This window comes from Misgurnus anguillicaudatus, chromosome 16, assembly GCF_027580225.2.
Source record: "Misgurnus anguillicaudatus chromosome 16, ASM2758022v2, whole genome shotgun sequence".
Classification (NCBI taxonomy): Eukaryota; Metazoa; Chordata; class Actinopteri; order Cypriniformes; family Cobitidae; genus Misgurnus; species Misgurnus anguillicaudatus.
In genome coordinates this window covers 17,092,589-17,113,812 of record NC_073352.2, presented here as the reverse complement: position 1 = coordinate 17,113,812, position 21,224 = coordinate 17,092,589, and the positions used below count along the sequence as shown (strand labels likewise).

Sequence of the window (21,224 nt, the reverse complement as noted above, 5' to 3'; positions counted from 1 at the left end):
TATACATTTGTTTAAAACTTCCCTGTGTTGCGGGTGTAGCTAGTGTGCAACATTATGCCATTGTAAAACAAATACACTGACTAAGAAAACATTTATGTCCGATCATTTTAAAAAGTAGTGTCTAAAAATACCCCCCCCCCAGCACACTCACTCCCTAAAAATAAAAACAATCCTCCATATAGACGGTTTCAACAGTAACAACATAAACAAGCGGCTGTCACTGTCCGCACGTAACTTCCGGTAAACTTCGCTAATTATAAATAACAACAAAGTACTTTAAACGTAGTTTATTTATATAACAAGCAAAAAAACAACACATAGATTACCTAGGAAACCAAAACATTTGTTATTTTCGACGAGGCATTTGTTTAAGAGATCAGTTTAGCAACTTGTCAGACCATTAAAAAAACGAAACCAGAAGTAAAGTTCGGATCCAGACGTGTATCACGTGTGTCCGATGAAACCGTCTATATCACTTAAGGGGGCGATTCACCTCCATTTTCCAGGTCATTGCCTTGCATGCATATCTGCTTATGACCAAACAAAATGTTTATTTATGTTTGACTATGATATAGACGGTTTCATCGGACGTACATGCACTGACGCGATACACGTCTGGATCCGAACCTTACTTCCGGTTTCGTTTTTTTAATGGTCTGACTAGTTGCTAAACTGATCTCTTGAACAAATGAAAATAACTAATGTTTTGGTTTCCTAGGTAATCGATGTGTTGTTTTTTGCTTGTTATATAAATAAACTACGTTTAAAGAACTTTGTTGTTATTTATTCTTAGTGGAGTTTACCGGAAGTTTCGTGCGGACCATGACAGCCGCTTGTTTATGTTGTTACTGATAAAACCATCTATAGTTTATATAAATTTTCAAATAAATTCCGGCTAAGTTTCCAAATTTGGAAAATTTTCCCAGATTAAAGGGGCACTTTTTTAAATATGCTAATTTTTCAGCTCCGCTAGAGTTAAAGGGATACTTCACCGATTTAGCATTCAGCTTTGTATCTGTAGAAACCCGGCAGTATTACTGAATGACCATGTTTCCCTCCATCATTTCCCCCTGAGAGGAGAGATATCTGCATTTTGGTTCTGCAAAAAAGTCCTCCGATGATGCAAAAATCGTCATATTACATCATCTGAGGACTTTTTTGCAGAACCAAAATGCAGATATCTCTCCTCTCAGGGGGAAATGAGGGAGGGAAACATGGTCATTCAGTAATACTGCCGGGTTTCTACAGATACAAAGCTGAATGCTAAATCGGTGAAGTATCCCTTTAAACATTTGATTTTTACCATTTTGGAATCCATTCAGCTGATCTCTGGGTCTGGCGGTACCACTTTTAGCATAGCTTAGCATAATCCATTGAATCTGATTAGACCATTAGCATCGCCCTTAAAAAAATTTCGATATTTGTCCTATTTAAAACTGGTCTCATCTGTAGTTACATTGTGTACTTAGACCGACGGAAAATTACAAGTTATTGAAAGTTACCAAGGGGACTATTTTCGGGCGCTGCGAAATATCATTGCGCCTGCTGCAGCCATGTTACGGCAGCAAAGTCCTTGATTATTATGCCGGAATGAGAGTATAGTTCCTAGACATATTGGCCTACACAATTGCAACTTTAAATTTTCCATCGTTCTTAGTACACGATGTAACTACAGAAGAGTCAAGTTTTAAATAAAAAATATCGAAACTCTTTGGTTATTTTTTAGCGTGATGCTAATGGTCTAATCAGATTCAATGGATTATGCTAAGCTATGCTAAAAATGGTACCGCCAGACCCAGAGATCGGCTGAATGGATTTCAAAACGATAAAAATCAAATGTTTAACTCTGGGGGAGCTGGAAGATTAGCATATTTTCAAAAATTACTTTAAGTTTCTATAGAAAGTTTCTTGAAATTTACCAGAAGCTTTTCGCCCCTTTGCAGCTTTAAACCTAGTCTGTGAAAACCCATCACAAACCTTGAAATCAATGTAAAATCAGCGATTGAAAAATCAAACTTTGTTGCTCTTAAAATCTGATTATGAGACTTAGCCTGGATATCACAGGCAGGGTGTCACTTATATAATATGGGGAGATTAATGATTAAAGGGCATTTTTAGGCATGCAAAGGGGTGACAAAAATCCCCACTATAGCACAGCCTCGAGTCTCTTTTAACTTTTGAAAAACAGCTAGGATTTTATACGAAACATTATTTCCAACCTCTGCTAAAAGATTTCTAGGAATGTCCACGTGTGCACCGTATAACCGTTTTCATTTCGGCCTAAAGGATGGGCAGTAACTTAAAGCGCACACACAGTGTGTGTTCATAAGGGAATGCAGGGCTGGAACGGGGTGACTGAGTTGCTGATATCAGATGGACTGCCTGAGACCACATGACTATGGGAACGATAGTGATAACATGTCGAGCCCTGCAGCAGAAGACAAGCAAAGCCTGTCCTCAGACGCTAATTAGATTTAGTCACCGGCCCTCATATCACAGGCTCTTTAAGCTCCCACTGCTCTGTCAAACAATCGGCTACATTTACTGCAAACATGCCAACATTTACATTAGCATGATGAAAAGCCTGTGAAGTCTTTTAAGCCCAAACGGCTTCACCGTAGCACATTTTCAAGCCCTCCCATCCGAAACAGCATCCTGTAGTTTCGACTTCTCAAATGAATAAAGATATCTTTGTGTCAAGCCTTTATATTCTGTAAACTGTTTGGCTTCCTTTGATGAATTGCTTTGTTACAGTGCTCGGGAAGCTACTATAAAGGGCTTGTTTTTAGGTTATGAAAAAACTGAGAGAGGAAATGTGCTAAAACACTCATAAATCATTGTTGAAAAAGCCCACACCCAGATTTATAAGCCCGCTGGAGAGGACCTGCTCTTTGTGCTCCTGTCTGAACAGGTATTAGTTGTAGGAAATGAATCTGTCTCTTTCATCTGTCTCAGACGTACCATGTCTTGCGTGACTGCGTCTGCTTCAGACAGGTGAGCGGGGACGCTGATAGAGGGAGAGAGTGAGAGCAAGAAATGAAGGTCCACAAACCCCCCTCTTTATCACCTCAAATTCAATAAATGTTGAGTAATGCGTGAAATGGCTGTGTGTGCATGTGAGTGTGTGTGTTTGTATTGAAGTTTCCATGACTCACGCATTGAAAATGTACCTTTCTTATCCTTTCTTTCCTCCGGTATGAACCATAACAACCAAAGTGGCTTTAATGTCCTCACCAATCCACAGAAACCACTCAGTCTACCTCCCAGCTGTGCGTGTTTGCATCTGTTTGTTTGCGTATGCGGGATGTTTCATCCATTCCGTATCAATGAGGAAATGCTTGAAAGTTTTTTGTAGGGGATAGGTCATTATAAAAGTGCAATTTAGACAAAATTACATTGAAAGATCAACTAAGCCTGGTGTTTAACCTTAGATTCTTCTTAAAAAAATATGTTTTTAAAAGCCCTTGAATGTGTTTTTACTGTTGCAAGTTAAAGTATATAGTAAGTATATAAAATATACATTTATTTAATTAGCAGACGCTTTTATTCAAAGCGACTTACAAATGAGAAAGTATTCCACATTTTGTCAATGAGCTAACAATAAGTGTAGTCTAAAAAGTCTATCTTCATGAGTAAACTCAATTTGCGTGCACTTTGGGGTGAAATATATAAGGAGCTCAGATGCAAAAGCCGCTTAACGTATTATACGTTCATCAAACGTGAAAATGCTTGAAATTCGCTTAATCCCGGTCGCAGTTTTTCAGCAAAGTCCTCTAAGGGGCGCGGAAAGCGACCGTCGGTTGGTTCTTGTCACATGACCTGCGGTGCGCTTGTGGCATTCTGAAAAGTTGAGATGTTCGATGTGGTGCGGACGCGCCTGGAAAAAAGAGTGCGTTGCACCGCGTGTGCGCCACTTCCATTATGAGCGCGCATACCGCGTGCCTGCATTTGAAATAATGAACTTGAGCGCGCAAAAAGACGCGAACTGTGAATCGCCCCTAAAGCTTGATTTATAGTCGTGCGTAAGCTCTACGCCGTAGCTACGCCGTAGGTTATCCGTAGCCTTTGCGTAGCTCTGCATACCTGACGTGCACCTCACAAAAATTTTAACAGCGCATCAGTTCTACGCGGACCGCAAGCGCTGTGATTGGTCCACCAGAACCCCTCCCGTCAGGTAAAAAAAACTGCGTCATAGGTTTTTCTATTTGCATCGGTGAGAACAAAGATGAGCCGAGTGATTTAACTCAAACTGCAACAAAAGTCGTTGTTTATTTACTTCCCTCATTGCTGGTCTTCTCAAATCATACACAACAAGTTGCTGTTTCTTCTTCGTTTGTGGGTTAACGTTCGTTTGTAGAAGCCAGGCTGCTTCTTCTTTGACGGTCGTGCTGCTACTGTGGTTACATGCATGGATACTACCTACCAGCAGTCTGTGAGTGTGTTTGCACGTCGACGTGGACTACGATGCAAAAGTATAAATCAAAACCGACGCGGAACCTATGTCGTCGCGGCTATGCCGTAGGACCTACGCACAACTATAACGAGCCCTATGTGCACAGTTTTGTTATTTGGTTAAAAGTGGTTTACCGAATATATTAAGATATTGACTGACTTTTTAAGCATTTACCTAAAGGACAGTGAAGAGTGACTTTTTTGAAAATGGAGATTTTGGCACACTATAAAAAAATTGTTGGTTTAACTTAAAAAAGTAAGTTACCTGGTTGCCTTAAAATTTAATTCAAAGTTAATTCAAAATAAAAAACTATAAACTAACAAAAAAAATTGAATTGATTTTGAGGCAAACAGGTAACTTGCTTTTATAAGTTGAAACAATTTTTTAAAATTACGTTGCATGTACTTAGAGGGTTTTGCAGCGAAAGACAAATTTCTTAAAAACTAATGAAATGACTAAAGTGACATTTGTACAAAAAAGGCAATATAATTACTGACTAATAACCTTTTCATTGCCATTAAAGTAAAATTACTGAACCTAAGCATAAAAATGCTCATTTACAAGAAAACTTTTCAGATGCACTTAGATGGTTTTGCATCTGATCTCTTTATATATAGATATATACCAGTTAGACTGTAAAGAAATCTAGCACGTATAGCATATACAGTAAGGTTTGTTAGCAGTGCATAAGTGGCATGTTTATTTCAGCTGCCATATTAAAAGCTTTCAGTGGGGGTTTGGGGAATGTAAATTATTTGGATATGAACGCGATCCCTCTCCCCAAGTAAATAATTTCATGATGATCAAGTTCCCAGTAAACATAAAAAATGAATGGCTGTTGTAAAAAAAACAAGGTAATCTAGAAATCACTGCATAGCATAGAGCCACAGTTCAGTTATGTAGTAGCACATACTCAGTGTAAATGTGCAGTTACACTGCAGCTTTGCTTACGTGTCGCTTATGCATACAGTGTAAAGAGGGCGGATGAGAGCAAGCAATACACCATATGAAGAGACCGCAAGCCACAGACACCATACGGCACAAGTCCAGACATGGCCATCTTTCATCGGGAGCAGGCACAGTAAACGATACGATGCTAATCGGAGGAAAAAACGTCTCTTAGCCACTTGATTTCCTTAAAGAGTTTTCTCGCTCACGAGCACATAAGTGTATATGCTTTCGTGCAGAGAAGCCTGTGTCCGTTTATTGACCCTGTTTGGGTTACATGGTGACACACAGGATATGGTGCTGCGATGTGCAGCTTGACTGCATTGTGGGGGCCAAACCACAGGCTTTATCTCTGGCCCCTCTGGGGTCTTTATACCCAGGCCATACACAACCCTCAGCTGCTCGCTGCCGCCCCACAGCGTGTGTTGTGGTTACCAGAAAAAGCAAGAGAGAAAAAAACTTGTCCTCTCATGTTTTCTCATTGTTTAAGGCGCGGGAGGTGGAATTTTTTCGGGAGTGCTGGAGAAGTACTGAAAGACTAAAAAGCCTGTTTTAGAGCGGAAATGGGAAGGTTTAATCATTAGTGCATCTAGGAATATTTAGTGGTCCCTTTAAAGGAAACATCACTGTTATTGCAGGGTTAGGGGGTTAGAGATTTAAAACAAACCTTTCATTTTAAAGGGATAGTTTCACAAAAATGAAACACCCATAACTTGTTACAAACATTTGGGGTATTTTTGGACAACAATTATTGCACAGACAAATGAAACTTCTTAAAAAGTCATGAACTTTTGTTTGCCTTTAGTGAATAAGATCTGCACACACATTGAGGTTAAGCACAAGTCATTGTTTGTCATGGCTGTATAATTTCCTGTGAGTTTTCTCCTCTGGTGGCATATGCTTCATTGATTGTCTGGATTAAACAGTAAACTGCCATGTGCTATTACAGTATTGCTCTGAGCGCTGACCCTAAGCAGAGTTCAGTCCCGGTGTGGGTCAAAACAACAGGTTTGTAGTTGCCGTGTCTGTTTTTTGACCGGCCTGACTTGAGCAGTATGCCATGTGTTGGCCTTTCGTGTGGAATTTCTACGCATTTGAGTTTTCCTTTACGTTCTGTGCGTTTAAGAATAGAAGGGATCACGTGGCTGAATTGATGCTAATTGCATTTTTTGTGTTCGGCTATGCTGCATTCCTTCAGCTTTACGTTCCCAAAGCCTCTGGACCACAGAAAGGAGGAGGGTTTTCTTCAAATATGAGACATGTTCTTGATTTATCAAGCAATTTTCCCTTTATTTGTTTCCTCAGTGCTTCCCCTGGGCTCTCATACTTTCAGGTTATTATCATTTCATATTTTCCCCCCAAAATTGTTGTGTAGATACCGGATAATATTGATGGCAACCATTGAGTGTTTCAGAAAAATCTGTAACCATATTACCATGTCCTAACTTTAAAGGTATAGCGAAAGATTTTCTTTTCCCGGGTGGATCATCAAGACTATTGGTCATCCCAGTTGTCAATCATTCTGATGATATGTTGACGTAAGACCATCGTACGTGCTCGTCCCTAGGTTTGCTTTCTGCACATGTGCACTTTCAGGTGTATATGTGTGGTGGCGGGCTACGGCTTCAGCCATTCATTAAAGCTCGCAAGTTCGCAAGAGAAAAGGTGTTTACAAATTGCATGACAAGAAGAGTAAGGCCTCTGAAGAAAGAAACAAGACCAGAGTGTTTTTGGGGAGAATATTTCACACGCTGGCGTGCGCTAAAAGCACATGTTGGGCTTCCCACTGATGCCTCAGTCGCAAAGTTTCTACTCGACAGGTAAAGTTTGACATGCTACTTGGAGAAATCCATTTAAAAATGTACTGCTAGTAAAAGTTGATGTAAGCTATGATTAGCGATGCTAGCCCTGGCACAAGTCACGAACCACGCAGACACAGTAAACATCTCAATGTATGAGCCATGCCGGCAGGAACTTGTAAACAGAGCGAATAGAAGAGGCTCGTGCATGCTCTCTCTCATGCACACGTTTAATAAGTGTTCCTTCTTGGGAGCAGGTAGAGTGTTGCGCATGTGCATTTTTTTAAAGGTGCAGTGTGTACATTTTAGCGGCATCTAGTGGTGAGGTTGCAAATTGTAACCAACGGCTCAGCCCACTGCTCACCCCTCACTTTTGAAACACATAGAGAAGCTACGGTAGCCACCACCGGACAAACATGCCGTCGTCGGAGACAACTTCGTAAAAAAAAGTTTGCCCGTTAAGGGCTTTTGTAGAAACATGGCGGCACAAAATGGCGTCTTCCATGTAAGGGGACCCTCTGTGTATGTAGATAAAAACGTCTCATTCCAGGGTAATAAACACATAACGGTTCATTTTGAAAGGTCTTTATACACGCCTGATAATATAGTTTTGTATATTATTTTGCATTTCCGTACAGGAGAAGTGGAGGGGCGGTTCTTTTAAAAAAATTCTTGAAAATCTTCCGTTATACCTTTAAGTAACCGGGTTAATTAAAAACTTTATTTAAAATAAATAAAAGGTCATCTCTAGTATATGTTTGACCTCCTGAGCTTTCTAAGGCTGTGTTTACATGACAACCATGTACTAAAAAGTTTTGTGTATAGACGATACGTATGTCAAAACGTTCACACAGATCCACGAAAATAACTAAAACCTGCGTATTATGCATGCCAGGCCAGTAGTTGGCGATTTCACACTATGCGTGAACACATGCGTTACGTCATCATTGTTATAATTTGCATTTTTGTAGTTCATACCAAGGGACAACCTATCGATCTCGCTGATAAAGCCAATTCGGAAGTGATTTAAACTGCAATTCATCGACTGGCCACTAGAGGCTGGCACCAAAAGGGAGTCAATCCCCATAGACCCTCATGTTAAAAAGCCTATTTCTAAAGCAAAAAAAATATGTTTACAGGCTGGAAAATTGTTTTTGGTCTATATAGCTAATTTTTTGTAACTCATTCGTTTAAATTATATTAAGCCTTAAAGTTCTGCATAATTAGGGGCGTGGCCACTTGAGTGAGGGGTGAACTGCCACTGCTGTCACTAGAGTCGAGCTAGGCGAGCGCGGTTTCAGGAACCACCCACCTCAGATTCACCCAAGTTCCGCGTCTTTACCCATTTTCAGATATCCACGAGTGATGTGCTGTGACGCACGGCCAAGATAGCGATGGCAGACACCGCCTACTATTGGCTTCAAAAATGGTCTTCAGAAACGTATGGGTCACATTACAGACAATATTATAACACTATTTTTTTTTTTCAAAAACATGCACTCTGAAAACTGTTTTCAAGTTGTATAAATAGCCATCCAAAACGTTGTTTTTTTAAATGCCCCCTGAAAGATAAGCACCTCCTATCACTGACGATATGTTGAAAAAGAAAATAATGATACATTTTTTGTGTATCATTAAATGTATGTATGTGTATACAGTGACACTATTTAAAGTGTAAATAATTTTGTATTTTTTTTCTTTAGGGTGGCACCAGCTCGAAATTTAATCTGTGGTGCCAAATGAAAGCATCATGTTGTACCTCAGCTGGTCGCTGCACGACGTCTGTGTGTGTATTTGTGTTTGTTTGTGTGTGTGTGTGGTTGTGGCTTTATCCATTCACCCTTTTGTCCATACGTCCCATGCCAAACAGTTGTCCTCAAGCCTTTCTTTCTTTTTTTGTTGCTCCCTCTGCCTTTTTTTGGATTTGTTTTAAATACCCTCAACCGCATCCCTCTCTTTACGACTGTTTGGTTTCAAAGTTAAAATGGTTTGTGGGGAGAGCCCTCTCACGTCGTTACTGGGCAACGGTCTTCGGAAAGGAATTCAGAGCCCTCAATAAATGTGCTCAGGGCTTAGACTCATGCCGCTTTCCGAAAACATGCTGTTAAAACAAGAGAGCAGAGTGCATTAAAGGCCCATTTCGCACCCAAATACCACATTGGGAAAAGAGGCACTTTTGTTTATCTTTCAATTTCATTAACAGCAAAAGTCATTTTTCATCAATACAGAGTTGGCGTTATTCCTTTTGACACCCATGTCAGACTTCTTTTGTCTGTTTTATGCTTTTTGGTGGCGTTGCCGGTGGGCAAATGAATAAAAAATGAATCAGTTTCTCTGTCGCTGGCCCTGCGGACTTGTTCAAACAGATGCTTCTGTGCCTCCTGTGTTCGGGTCTGAATGGAGGTCTGTATGGAGAGCTGGTGGTATATGTTGTATGACTTTCCCTGCTGACCTCCTGAGAATGTGCTGACTTTAAATCACAGATGGGGGTTTGTGTTTTTAGTAGGGCCTGTTTATCTTCTGAGGTGTATAATGTAATATAATAATTGCCCGTTTATAGTTTTTCTTTTGAGTCGTACTGGGTGCTGGTCGGAAGCCGTTGCTCTATGTGAAGCCATCCATAGCAAGACCCATCTGATCTCAATTTTCTCTTGTAGACAAAAACAACAACAACCAAAACAGCAAGCGCATGCCTGTGTCCGCACATCGGAAGGAAATCAATAAAAAAGAGAGACGGAGTAGAAAGATTAAAGGAAAAGCAGAAGGAGGAGGAGGAGGCTGGAATTTTTTGCAATTAAATTTTGGCAAAGCACAGCAGCGGTCGATGTATGAATCAGATCATTTAACATTTATCTTCTATGTCCGTCTCTATTGCGCTACATGCAAGAAGAGAAAAGATCTTGAAATGAGTTTCTAAACCCAACCTATTTCACTTTTTCAAGCTGATGGTAGCTAAAAAAGCCCAAAACCTAAACCTGTATGATGTTTCTTCTCAAGTAAAATGTCTCTTACCAACGTACCCATACGCTTTCTTTGGACAAGAAAATCTCAGACAATGTGCTTGAATTCTTTTTAATATTTAATGAAAGAAAAAGTTTGGAATGACATGAGGAGCAAATGAAGACCAAATTTTCATTTTTGGCTGAATTATTATGGCTTTATTATGAAGTCATATTATTTGTAACTATACAGACCACTGCTGAGCAATTTATGCAATCACATTTCGAACAGAAAGCAGATGACTTGTTTAAATCATAATGAAATCATAAGGTTTTATTCTGGGCTTTTGCTGCGATGATGTTCATGGTTTTTGTCATGTCCTCTCACCTCAGAGATCATTTAGAGCTGTAATCTATAACAACCATAAATAATATGACAGTCTGTTTATCCCAATAATTTTAAGAAACATATGTCTGCCATATTTGCGAAATAAAATATTTGGCTTTTTATATGAAATTCGTTTCACATTTCATTTTGTTTGACAGTTTTCAGCTACAACGTGATTGTGCACAAATCCACAAATGTAAGCATGTCTGATATCGGTATATAATGCCCTAGAGAGCAACAGCAGTCAATAACATAACTATATATTTTATAACACAGTGAACATGTATATACTAACATGTGCTGAAAACCTAAACGCTAGGCCTTCAGGGTATAACGTGCCGTTCCACCCAAGCCGAAGCAGTTCATGATAAATTGTTTTTTTTCATAGCTTTTGCGGATGGTGACGTTGCCTGAGAAGCGATGGAGGGCTCGACCAGCAGGAGGCACTGCAAAAAGAGATCCATCCGGGCAGGGCCGAGCAGACGAGGATGAGGAGGGTCTGGAGAGTGGAGACTGTGATGATGAAGATGAGTGTACCGGCGTTTCTGGACTTGGGCCTCCTCCGAGACGCAAACGCCTGCGTATCTTTGCAGGTCAGTATGTAGCCGGTATTTTTGTGAAGAAAATTACAATCGAAATGCCAAAGCTAGGTTACATTTAGCCAGCCTGGCCAAAACAGTGATGGTGTAGTTGGTTGATCTATCAGCCTGAACAACTGAAAATTATTCAAATTCCTTTTACATCATCAAACCAGACCATCTTAAACAAGACAATGCTTTTATTTTTACTACGCTATCAATATCAACCAGTCCCTTTGCTTTGAGTGGGTTTTTCTCTGTGATAAAATTCTCAATGGTTACAGGTATCTGTTATGAGTGACCACTCGACCTTCTTATTGTCCGAGGGAACAAACATAGTACATGGGAGATGTTCCCTTTGATGCAAAACAAAGCCCAAAAAACCAACAAACCGTGTCAGTGCAAAGAAACTAAACAGAGGCAGAGAAAAACAATAAAGAGGCAGGAACATGAAGTTTGATACTGACTGACAAAGCCGGCCCAGCTGAGCAAACACAGTAGAGGGAGTTGTCGTCTTGCTCGTGTTGTTGTGGCAAAGATTTGGACTTTCTGGGTAACACTAGGGTTAGGCTAAGAATCTAACACTTAAGGCACATGAGGGAGAACCGGATCAAACTCATATCAGCACTCAGTTAAATGATAATAAAGGATTTAGCATCCAGGGATGAGGTTTGAATGCTCTCTGAACTCCGAAGCTCGATTGTGTTTATCCACAGGTCCCCCCTTTCCCACTCGCTGAGGATTTACTGCTGTAATTATTAAGAATGATGAGAATGTGTTTTTGCCGCTCAGCAAACAGTTGCCGCTATATCTTTCCCGTCTTGGAATTTCATACAGTATATCCGTCTGTTGGCTACTCCTTTCTGTTCCTGCGTGTGTTGTAGTGGAGGCCCATGATGAAACAGGTTCAAAGATAACAGCAGATAGACCGAAAGCTGCTGATGACACCGTAAAACATGGTTTGGCCCTGATATCTTTCATCCCTTTTAGGTAGTTCAGGGAGAGGGGGTAGGGGTCAGGAGGTCAGAGTGGCGAAGGTCATCCACAGACACATTTACTAATGGAAGGCCTGTCTGTGCCGTGCGCACAGAGATGGACGACGTAGATCTGGTTTCTCAAAGCTCCGCTTCGGCACAGCACGGGGGTCCGGGGACGTGATGGGCAGAACAACAACAGGGTGTAGACAGGCCGCAGCTCGGGTCCAGACCCTCTTAAATCAAAGCTGTCAGTCGGTCAGTAATTTCGAGATGTTCTGAATGATCCGGATTGATGGATAAATCGTAATTGGCTCTGGAAAGAGATTCCAGGTTTTCTCACCCTCAGGTCTGCTCCCAACCCCCATACCACCCCATGCACACTGCAGAGATTCCAGGCAAGCAGAGCTATTCCAGGACATGATGTGTGTATGTGTGTGTGTCTTGTGTACACACCCTGAAACACACACAGCCGGTACTAAGGTCATGTCATCTGCTCTCGCTACATTCACTTAAATATCAACCGCCCATGTTTGAACAAGATAATGATAATGGGTGAAGCAATGCAAAAATGGGCTAATCATAGTGCCGTTATGACTTACAGACATGGATAGCTGCTAAAATAGGAAAGTTTGGAATGAAACATTAAAAAAACACTCCACTTTTTTAAAAATAGGATTATTTTCCAGCTTCCCTAGAGTTCAACAATTGAGTTTTACCTTTTTGGAATTTATTCAGTCGATCTCCTGGTCTAGCGGTACCACTTTTAGCATAGCTATATATGCATAATTCATTAAATCTGATTAGACCATTAGCATCACGCTCAAAAATAATCAAAGAGTTTTGATATTTTTCCTATTTAAAACTTGACTATTCTGTAGTTACATCGTGTACTAAGACAGACGGAAAATTAAAAGTTGTGATTTTCTAGGCCGATATGGCTAGGAACTATACTCTCATACTGCCGTAATAATCAAGGACTTTGCTGCAGTACCATAGATGCAGCAGGTCCAATGATAATACGCAGTGCCGGAAAATAGCCCCCAGATTTTGAAAACAGATTCAAAGTTATCAAGGGGACCATTTTCGAGTGCTGCGTAATATCATTGCACCTGCTGCACCCATGGTACTGCAGCAAAGTCCTTGATCATTACGCCAGAATGAGAGTTTAGTTCCTAGTCATATTCAATTCCAAATTTTAATTTTCTGTCGGTCTCGGTACACAATGCAACTACAGAAGAGTCAAGTTTTAAATAGGAAAAATATTGATTTTTTTTAGCGCAATGCTACTGGTCTAATCAGATTCAATGAATTATGCTAAGCTATGCTAAAAGTGGTACAGTCAGACCCGGTGATCGGCTGAATGAATTCCAAAACGGTAAGAATCAAATGTTGTACTCTAGGGGAGCTGGAAAATAAGCCTATTTTCAAAAATAGTGGAGTGTCCCTTTAAACGCATTTATATGAAAAATAGGAGGTAAAGTGAGTAGCTGTGTTTACATTAAAGATTTGCGCAAAACTTTAGTGTTATTTTCTAAATGTTGATAAATACTACTGCGAAATGTTTGCATTTCCATTAACCAATGTTATGCAACTAAGATGTAATTTTGTTGTCTCAAATTCAATACAAAAATCATGGCAAAGTCTGTGTTCAACTTCATATGGTGCTGCGTAGATCGACATGTGGATGACACAAAACGGTTTTGCAGTATTTTGATGTCATGCGCTTGATGGTTCTTGTAAAGTCACATAAAGTCGACCACAGCTCTTCTGTCTTGTCCTCCAATCAAACATACTACACCATATTTAAAGAATGATCATAATCATTCCACAGATTAATCCATTCATCTTTCTGTTTAATTTAGTCTTTTTTCCTTTTTATTATTTATTTATTTATTTATTTATAGGGCTGGGCATAGATTAATCTCATACAAAATAAAAGTAATTTTTTGCATAATATATGAGTTTGTGATGTGTGTAAATATTATGTTTATTTAAACACACACACATACATATATATACATTTAAGAAATGTTTTATTTAAATATCGTTTTTTATTTATATATAATTTAGAATATATAAAAATATAAATAAATATATATACACATGTAAATGTTTCTTAAATACATTAATGTGTGTGTATTTATATATACATAATAATTACACACAGCACAAACTCATATGTTATGCAAAAAAATACTTTTATTTTGGAAGAGATTAATCTAGATTAATCTATTCACAGCTCTATTTATTTATTTTAATTTTTACAATTTGAATATGTACTTAATCTCCTCCTCCGAGGTGGAAGGAGAGTAGAGTCCATTGAGGGTTGTGATTGTTCATGTTTGTGTCCACCCTTAGTAGTTGTTAATAGGGTAATAATTGATATATGTATTAGTATTGCTGTCTTTCTTTACCTATGTCAATTAAAATAGAATGACAATGCATGCGAAAAAAATGCGATATATTCCTGCCTGAAAACCACCTCACCTGATCGTAAAAACGTTTTTGCGGGTGTTTCTATTGGGTGCATTTTAATTTGTTATTTCAATTTGTGCAATTTAAAGTGTAATGGAAATGCAGCTATTGGTAGATTGAATGCGCTGTAAGTCGCTTTGGATAAATGAAAACTGAAATACTAATCTCGATACTGCTAAAATGCAGGGAAATTCAGTATTGTGGTACTGCTGTATGATAAATTGCTATAGTTTTCTGCAAGTGGTCTATAGTAAAAGCTTTTTCTCTTTTTAGGTACAAAAGGTTAGTTTTGCATTTAATAAAAAGACAAATATGTATTTAATTATCTTTATTTTACTCTCTTACATACAGAAATTTGTGCTAATACACTCTTAAAAATAACAGCACTTTTGCTGAAAGGATTGCTATTTGTATTGTATTCTCTTACAGTATAATGTATTTTGCTTGTACAGTATCAATATTATATGAAAGTCATTTTTACAACACTCACAAAGAACGAAAAACATTTCTGGTATACATTTTATATATTGACATTGTGAGTTTTTTAAATGGTGTCTATAAGAGTTGTTGAAAATGTATACGTGTAATTGAGAGCGTGAGACGCATACCTAAAACATACACCTGCTCTCTCTGTCCCATCATCTATAGTTAGGTTTCTAATCCTGCACCTTGAACTTCAAACCTGGCTGTCATCACATCCTTTCATTTGTCTCCTTTATTCTATTGTTATTTTATGACTTTCTTTCTATTTTATCCCTCACATCTCTCATCGCTGATTTGTGTTGCCATAGGCTAAAACAAAGTATCTCATTCTGTCTGGGACCATTGCAAGCGTTACGCTGTTTGCCCTCAACTTTCTCACCCTCTCTAAGCTTCCCAGGTCTTTTCTCATTTCATCAAGGAGGGAACCCAGGAGAACTTGATGAATGTAGCTATCACTGAAGGGCCGGACCCCTGCAGCAGGGGATTTTGGTGGGGGCGCTAGGCTCCACGGCCCTGACCGCTCGGCATGGGCCCTGTCAAAAGAGCTCTTGTTATTTTCCAGTGCTCCGGAGACTTTCGATCACTGTAAGTGCTGAGGAGCATTTTTCTTTGAAGCACTTTGGCCCTTTATCAGCAGGCAAGAGTTAGCAAAATACAATGTGGAAATATGCCTGTAATGTGAAACATGTAGCCGGCTGTGTGAGAATGGGCCGAGCCCGAGTCTCAGGTCTGCTATGGATTTAATCGCGATATCGAAAAGAGGTACGGACGTGAAACTTTGAGACCGTGATGGACAGTGTGAATTTGTGAGATGGGCACCAGGCACGAATAGTTCAACAGGTACACGGTTACATGCGCAAGCACACAGTATACACTTCTCAGGAGCGCAAATCGTTTCATCCTTCCTCTGATGTTGAGATTGGAATGATAATGAGCTCCATGTGGCACCCCTAACCCCTAGCACCTGATAGGTGAGGAGTACAGCACACGTTTTCCATTACAACATAGGTATTCTGAAGCCACAGCCGTAAACAAGCTGAATATGAGGACTGACAGTCTGTCTGCCTGGTGTTATAGTGCCATGATGTTCTCATCTGTGCATGTGAGGTTGTGTTTAGTTGAGGACGTGTACCTTTACATGTGTGGATTTACTAGTTATGAGACAAATCTGTCCTGTGAAGTGTGTGAAATCAAATAAAACCTTTTAAAGGGGTAATATAACATTGCTACAAAGAACATTATTTTGTCTATTTGGTATAATCCAATGTGTTTATACAGTTTAAGATTAAAAAACACATTATTTATCACATACCATAAATTATTGCTGCTCCTCTATGCCCCGCCTTTCTGAAACGCGTCAATTTTTGAAAAACGCTGTGTGCTGTGGCCAGCTATCCCATGCGGTGTTATAGACTTAGACTTAGAAAACTTTAATGTCCCCGAGAGGCAATTTGTTGTACAGTACAGGCATATAACACATAATCCACAATACAAACATTGAACCAACATCTACAGCACTATTTATTTAACAAATCGAGTATTGAGTACCTCAAGCGTATGACGGAAATGTTACGCCCCTTACCTTATTTGGAATAGACCCTTGTACAGCCTACATGAACAAATAGCCTGCATGCGCATTTCGGCAACAGAAGTGGTGTTGTTCCCCAGTGGTTGTAATGTGTAAGCAACTCAGAAAGTTTATTAAAACGGTTTCCCAGCATCAAAATGTCTGGTTGTTTGGTTGCACTAATATAATATACTAATATACGTATATATGTATTTGGCCATCTGCTAACGTCTTCTATCCACTCCACTATAGTACACAGATCTGGTAGATGTGTTAAAAAAGTTGATAAGTCAACTTTATAAAATAACTTTCTCTGTCTGTGTTGCTTCACTGCTGATTCTTGCCATAGTTCCGTTGCCAAACTGCGCGCGCATACATTGCCACGTCATCATTGTATACAAACTGTAAAAGGGTCTATATCAGCTCGCAAAGCACAGCATCTCCGTCTAATTATATCACGGTGGCTACAACAAAACTCATACCAGTCAAGTATCCCGGCCAGTCCCGTATTTTAACCTTCTGTCCCGCCATCCTCCCGTATTAGTATTTTCCTGTAAATCTCCTGTATTTTAACATGCATTATTAAAAAATAATAATATCCCAGGCGGAGAAAAAAATTCCCAATCTGAGCTCTGTCACTAGCCTCGTGATAACTGTCGCGAGGTTAGTGTGTAAGGTCAGATGATGAGTGACAACGAAAAAAACAGATGGATGATGGACGCTATGACAAAAGGCACTCCTGACAAAAAAACAAAACCGCGATCAATGGGACAGCGAATTTACTTTTCTGAAGTGGAGCAGGGTGGGGGACAGTCACGCATTTGGTAAGTTTTGTAACTGCATCTCACACGGGGGAAGGAATAGGATGACGTTAGACAACAGAACAGCCCACAAATATACTCCTTCCAAAACTCCTTCTTAAAAAATAAAAGTCTGCAACAAATTTGTACAAATTTGAACAACTCACTAAAAGAGTAAAGAAAAGTTGAAATAAAAATAATGTGTGGAATGAAAATAAAATGTAAAGACAAGCAATGTTAAATGAACAGAAAATATGCAAATAAGCCTTATAAATAATGCTCTTTATATATATATAATTTCCCAATTTTCCTATCCAAATCTTGACAGGTATGACAATACTACAGTGAGAAAAAACTTATATCGTATACATTTGGGCTGTCTTCCCACAGATAAGTGGGGGCGTGTTTGAATGAGACTTTTTTGGAAGGTGTGGCTGAGCCTTCACTTTTTGAAGAATACCTCTTTGGTTTTGAGACTTTAATCTTTGCGGCTTTACTGATCTTCTGTATGCACAAACAGCTTTGAACAATCCATAGACAAAGAAGAACATTAAATCGCACCATATGACCCCTTTAAACTATAATTAGATGTTTTTTTATTATACAATTATTATAAACATTCTTTAGAAAGTTATACCACCTACAGATTTTCACAAATATAACTATATTAAAGGGACACTTCACTTTTTTTGGAAATATGCTAATTTTCCAACTCCCCTAGAGTTAAACATTTGATTTTTACCGTTTTGGAATCCATTCAGCTGATCTCCGGGTCTAGCGCTACCATTTTTATCATAGCTTAGCATAATTCATTGATTCTGATTAGACCATTAGCATCGCCCTAAAAAATAACCAAAGAGTTTTGACCAACTACAGTTCTGACATTGTGTACTAATACCGACAGAAAATTAAAAGTAAGATTTTTTAGGCAGATATGGCTAGGAACTAAACTCTCATTCTGGCGTAATAATCAATGACTTTGCTGCCGTAATATGGAAGTTTTAAATAGGAAAAATATTGAAACTCTTTGGTTATTTTTTAGCGCGATGCTAATGGTCTAATCAGAATCAATGGATTATGCTAAGCTATGCTAAAAATGGTACCGCCAGACCTGGAGATCAGCTGAATGAATTCCAAAACGAGGGGAGCTGGAAAATTAACATATTTTTTTAAAAAAGAGGAGTGCCCCTTTAATAATTAAAGAAGTTTATAGGTCATTTTTCTATATACCATTTTTGCATATATTTTTATTTTTGCTATGTATTTTTAAAAGTTTATCCTCAGGGGTGTGATTCTTCCGGATAAATCCGGAATTCCGGCTTTTCCGACCTGAAAATGAGGCTTTCGTGAATCATGCAAATCCAATTTTTTGCGTATGTGTGTGTGTGGGGGGGGGGGTTTGCAAGGCACCGTTATAAATAACCGCATATCACTCCGCAATAATCTATTTATTTGTCACGATGGAACTTCATTCAAAGCAGAGTTCACAGAGCCTGCAGTCCGATCTCCGGTGTGTGTTGTTGGCTGCGGATTAAAAAAAATCATGCGTTCGCCTACAAATGGTATGAGAGAAACACGTCTTTCACTCTCAACCAAACTAACAAACTAGCCAATCAGAAGTAGAATAGGGAGGGGTCTTTGAGGTGCGGCTGAGGTCCAGCTCAGCTACAGATGCCGCGCGGCCGCGGTGAAGTCATAAGTTTACGTTGAGTCAGCAGGATGAAGAGTAAGTTTATGAAGCCTAGGTAAGACGACCTAATTGATAAAGGACTTAAATCAGTGGCGCTGGGCATGGATAGAAGGAATAGGCAGAGACAAACAGTATTTTAGTAGGAAGAAATTAAGAGAACCAGGTGTTTGCTGCTTTGACAAAACTGTCCGTTTCAAATCAGGCTATGCCAGTAATGTAAATAACAGATTTCTCGTCGAGGTGAAATGCGGTCTCGCGATATCAATATAAAGTTGCGTTTTTGTCAAAAAGTTTGCTTGCATTATATTATACTGTAATCACATACGTTAACGCGCGCATATACGCGAATCAGATCCAATGTCATCCTGACGAACACACGCATACGTTTGCTCCACTTAATGGTTTGTGAATCTGGCAGTAACGCTTGCGATTACAGAATAATATAATGACAAGCACAAACATTCATGGATCTGGTGTGTGAAACGCGTAGCTGTGTCTGTTAGATGCTTTGCCAAAAGAACTATGCAAAAGACAAATGCACTTGACTGCCTTTCCAGAAAGTCACAACATTTGAATAAAGTAACAAATGTTGTAATCAATTATTAATCTGTATTAAATGCCCCCACTAATTATTCTATAAACATTAAACATGTTTTGACTAATGGCGAATCTCATTTATCATATGTTTATGTGGCTTGTGTGCCTTATTATTATTACAATAGGCAACCAAAGATTTTACTAAAAGGGCATAAATTTGTTTACAAGAACATAAAAATCCTCATAGATGTAGTCACTTATTTTTACTCTCAAAATGCACCACATTGTTGTATTTACCTTTAAATGCACAAAATGATTTTGTTCAGTCTGAAGCAGTGGCAAGGCTACATAATGGTCAGGGTGGCACTTGCCCACGCAGATTGACGATTGGCCACTCAGATCGATCAACTTTGAGCCCAAATTATATTTCAACTGTATTTCATTTTGTGTGTGTGTGTGTGTGTGTGTGTGTGTGTGTGTGTGTGTGTCGCCACGTCATGGTAGGTGTGCCGTATATTTTCCTGCTTTTTTGTCCTTTGCCAATCACACCTATGATCCTACCTTAAACAGGCGGCGTTTACCACAGACTTTTTTGTTTCTTGTAGAGGACACAAGAAAGAGTTTTTCTCTGAATCCTGTCATCATTTATCAAAGTTGTGGCTTTTCTGAGTATGTGGGTCACATGACTTGGTTCACGAGGGAGTTGAAGTCAGGAGGAAGACGGACCTCTGACCCAACGTTACTGTACCTTTCCAAAATGGGGCACTATGCAATGCCATTATAACGCTAGTTTCAAGTTTAAGCTTACAACCAGGTTTAGATTTTAGGGTTCACTTATGGTTAGGGGTGGATTTAGGTTTTATTTACAAAAATGTTACACAATATGTTCTCTCACTTGGCAAAATGAGGTTGAGCCATATACACATAGGATGGCTTGAGGATGAGTAAAATATGGGGTGATTTTAATTTGTTCATTACATGTGTCCTGATATATTGTGCCTTTTCAGACTGAGGATAAAAAGCTAACTTGCCTAGGCATAAAGTAAGCAATACATCACTGTCCCATAAACAATAAGCTGTACATAAAACAGTAGAAGTCTATAGTATGTCCTGGTTCAGATAGCTGGGTAAACGTGCGTGTGTTTCATGTTGTATGGGGGGTTTGTGTGAAGGTATGAGAATGCATGTCCATGTTTGTGTATGTAAGGGCATATTGAATAGCGTTTGGATTGCAGATGTTTGACTGCAGTGGTCCAGGTGCTACAGACAGCACAGATGTCTGCACAGTATAATGTGGAAATCAACCTGAAACCCACCTGGAAATGAATAGAGCAAACATGTTCAGGAAATTACCAAGAGTAAAGTCATTCTCGGTTGTATTTAAAGTCCCTTTATGTATCATGTAAGTCAGAAAACATTGCCAGACAGTTTACACAGTTGTCATTGAAGCTCAATAATGAGATATTGATGAGACTATGTTTGCTGTTTGTTTGCTTAAAATGTATCTGTTGAGCTCTGTTCTTTAGAGAATAATGCTGAATAATTGATAAAAGTGAGTTGGTAAAACTCGTTGGTATTACTAAAGAAAGC

General features: G+C 39.2%; 1 protein-coding gene across 7 annotated transcripts in view; it reads left to right on the top strand.

Moving 5' to 3' along the window:
- gpc3 (glypican 3) overlaps nt 1-21,224 on the top strand; it is a 160,858-nt gene that overhangs the window by 122,933 nt on the left and 16,701 nt on the right. For 6 of the 7 annotated variants that reach the window (XM_055178090.2, XM_055178093.2, XM_055178091.2 and 3 more), the window contains exon 7: nt 10,916-11,120. In XM_055178090.2, coding sequence (XP_055034065.2) covers nt 10,916-11,120 — 205 coding nt within the window. Of the gene's footprint in view, nt 1-8,552; nt 8,675-10,915; nt 11,121-21,224 lie in introns of those variants that run through there. The other variant, XM_073854197.1, reaches the window with a different exon arrangement.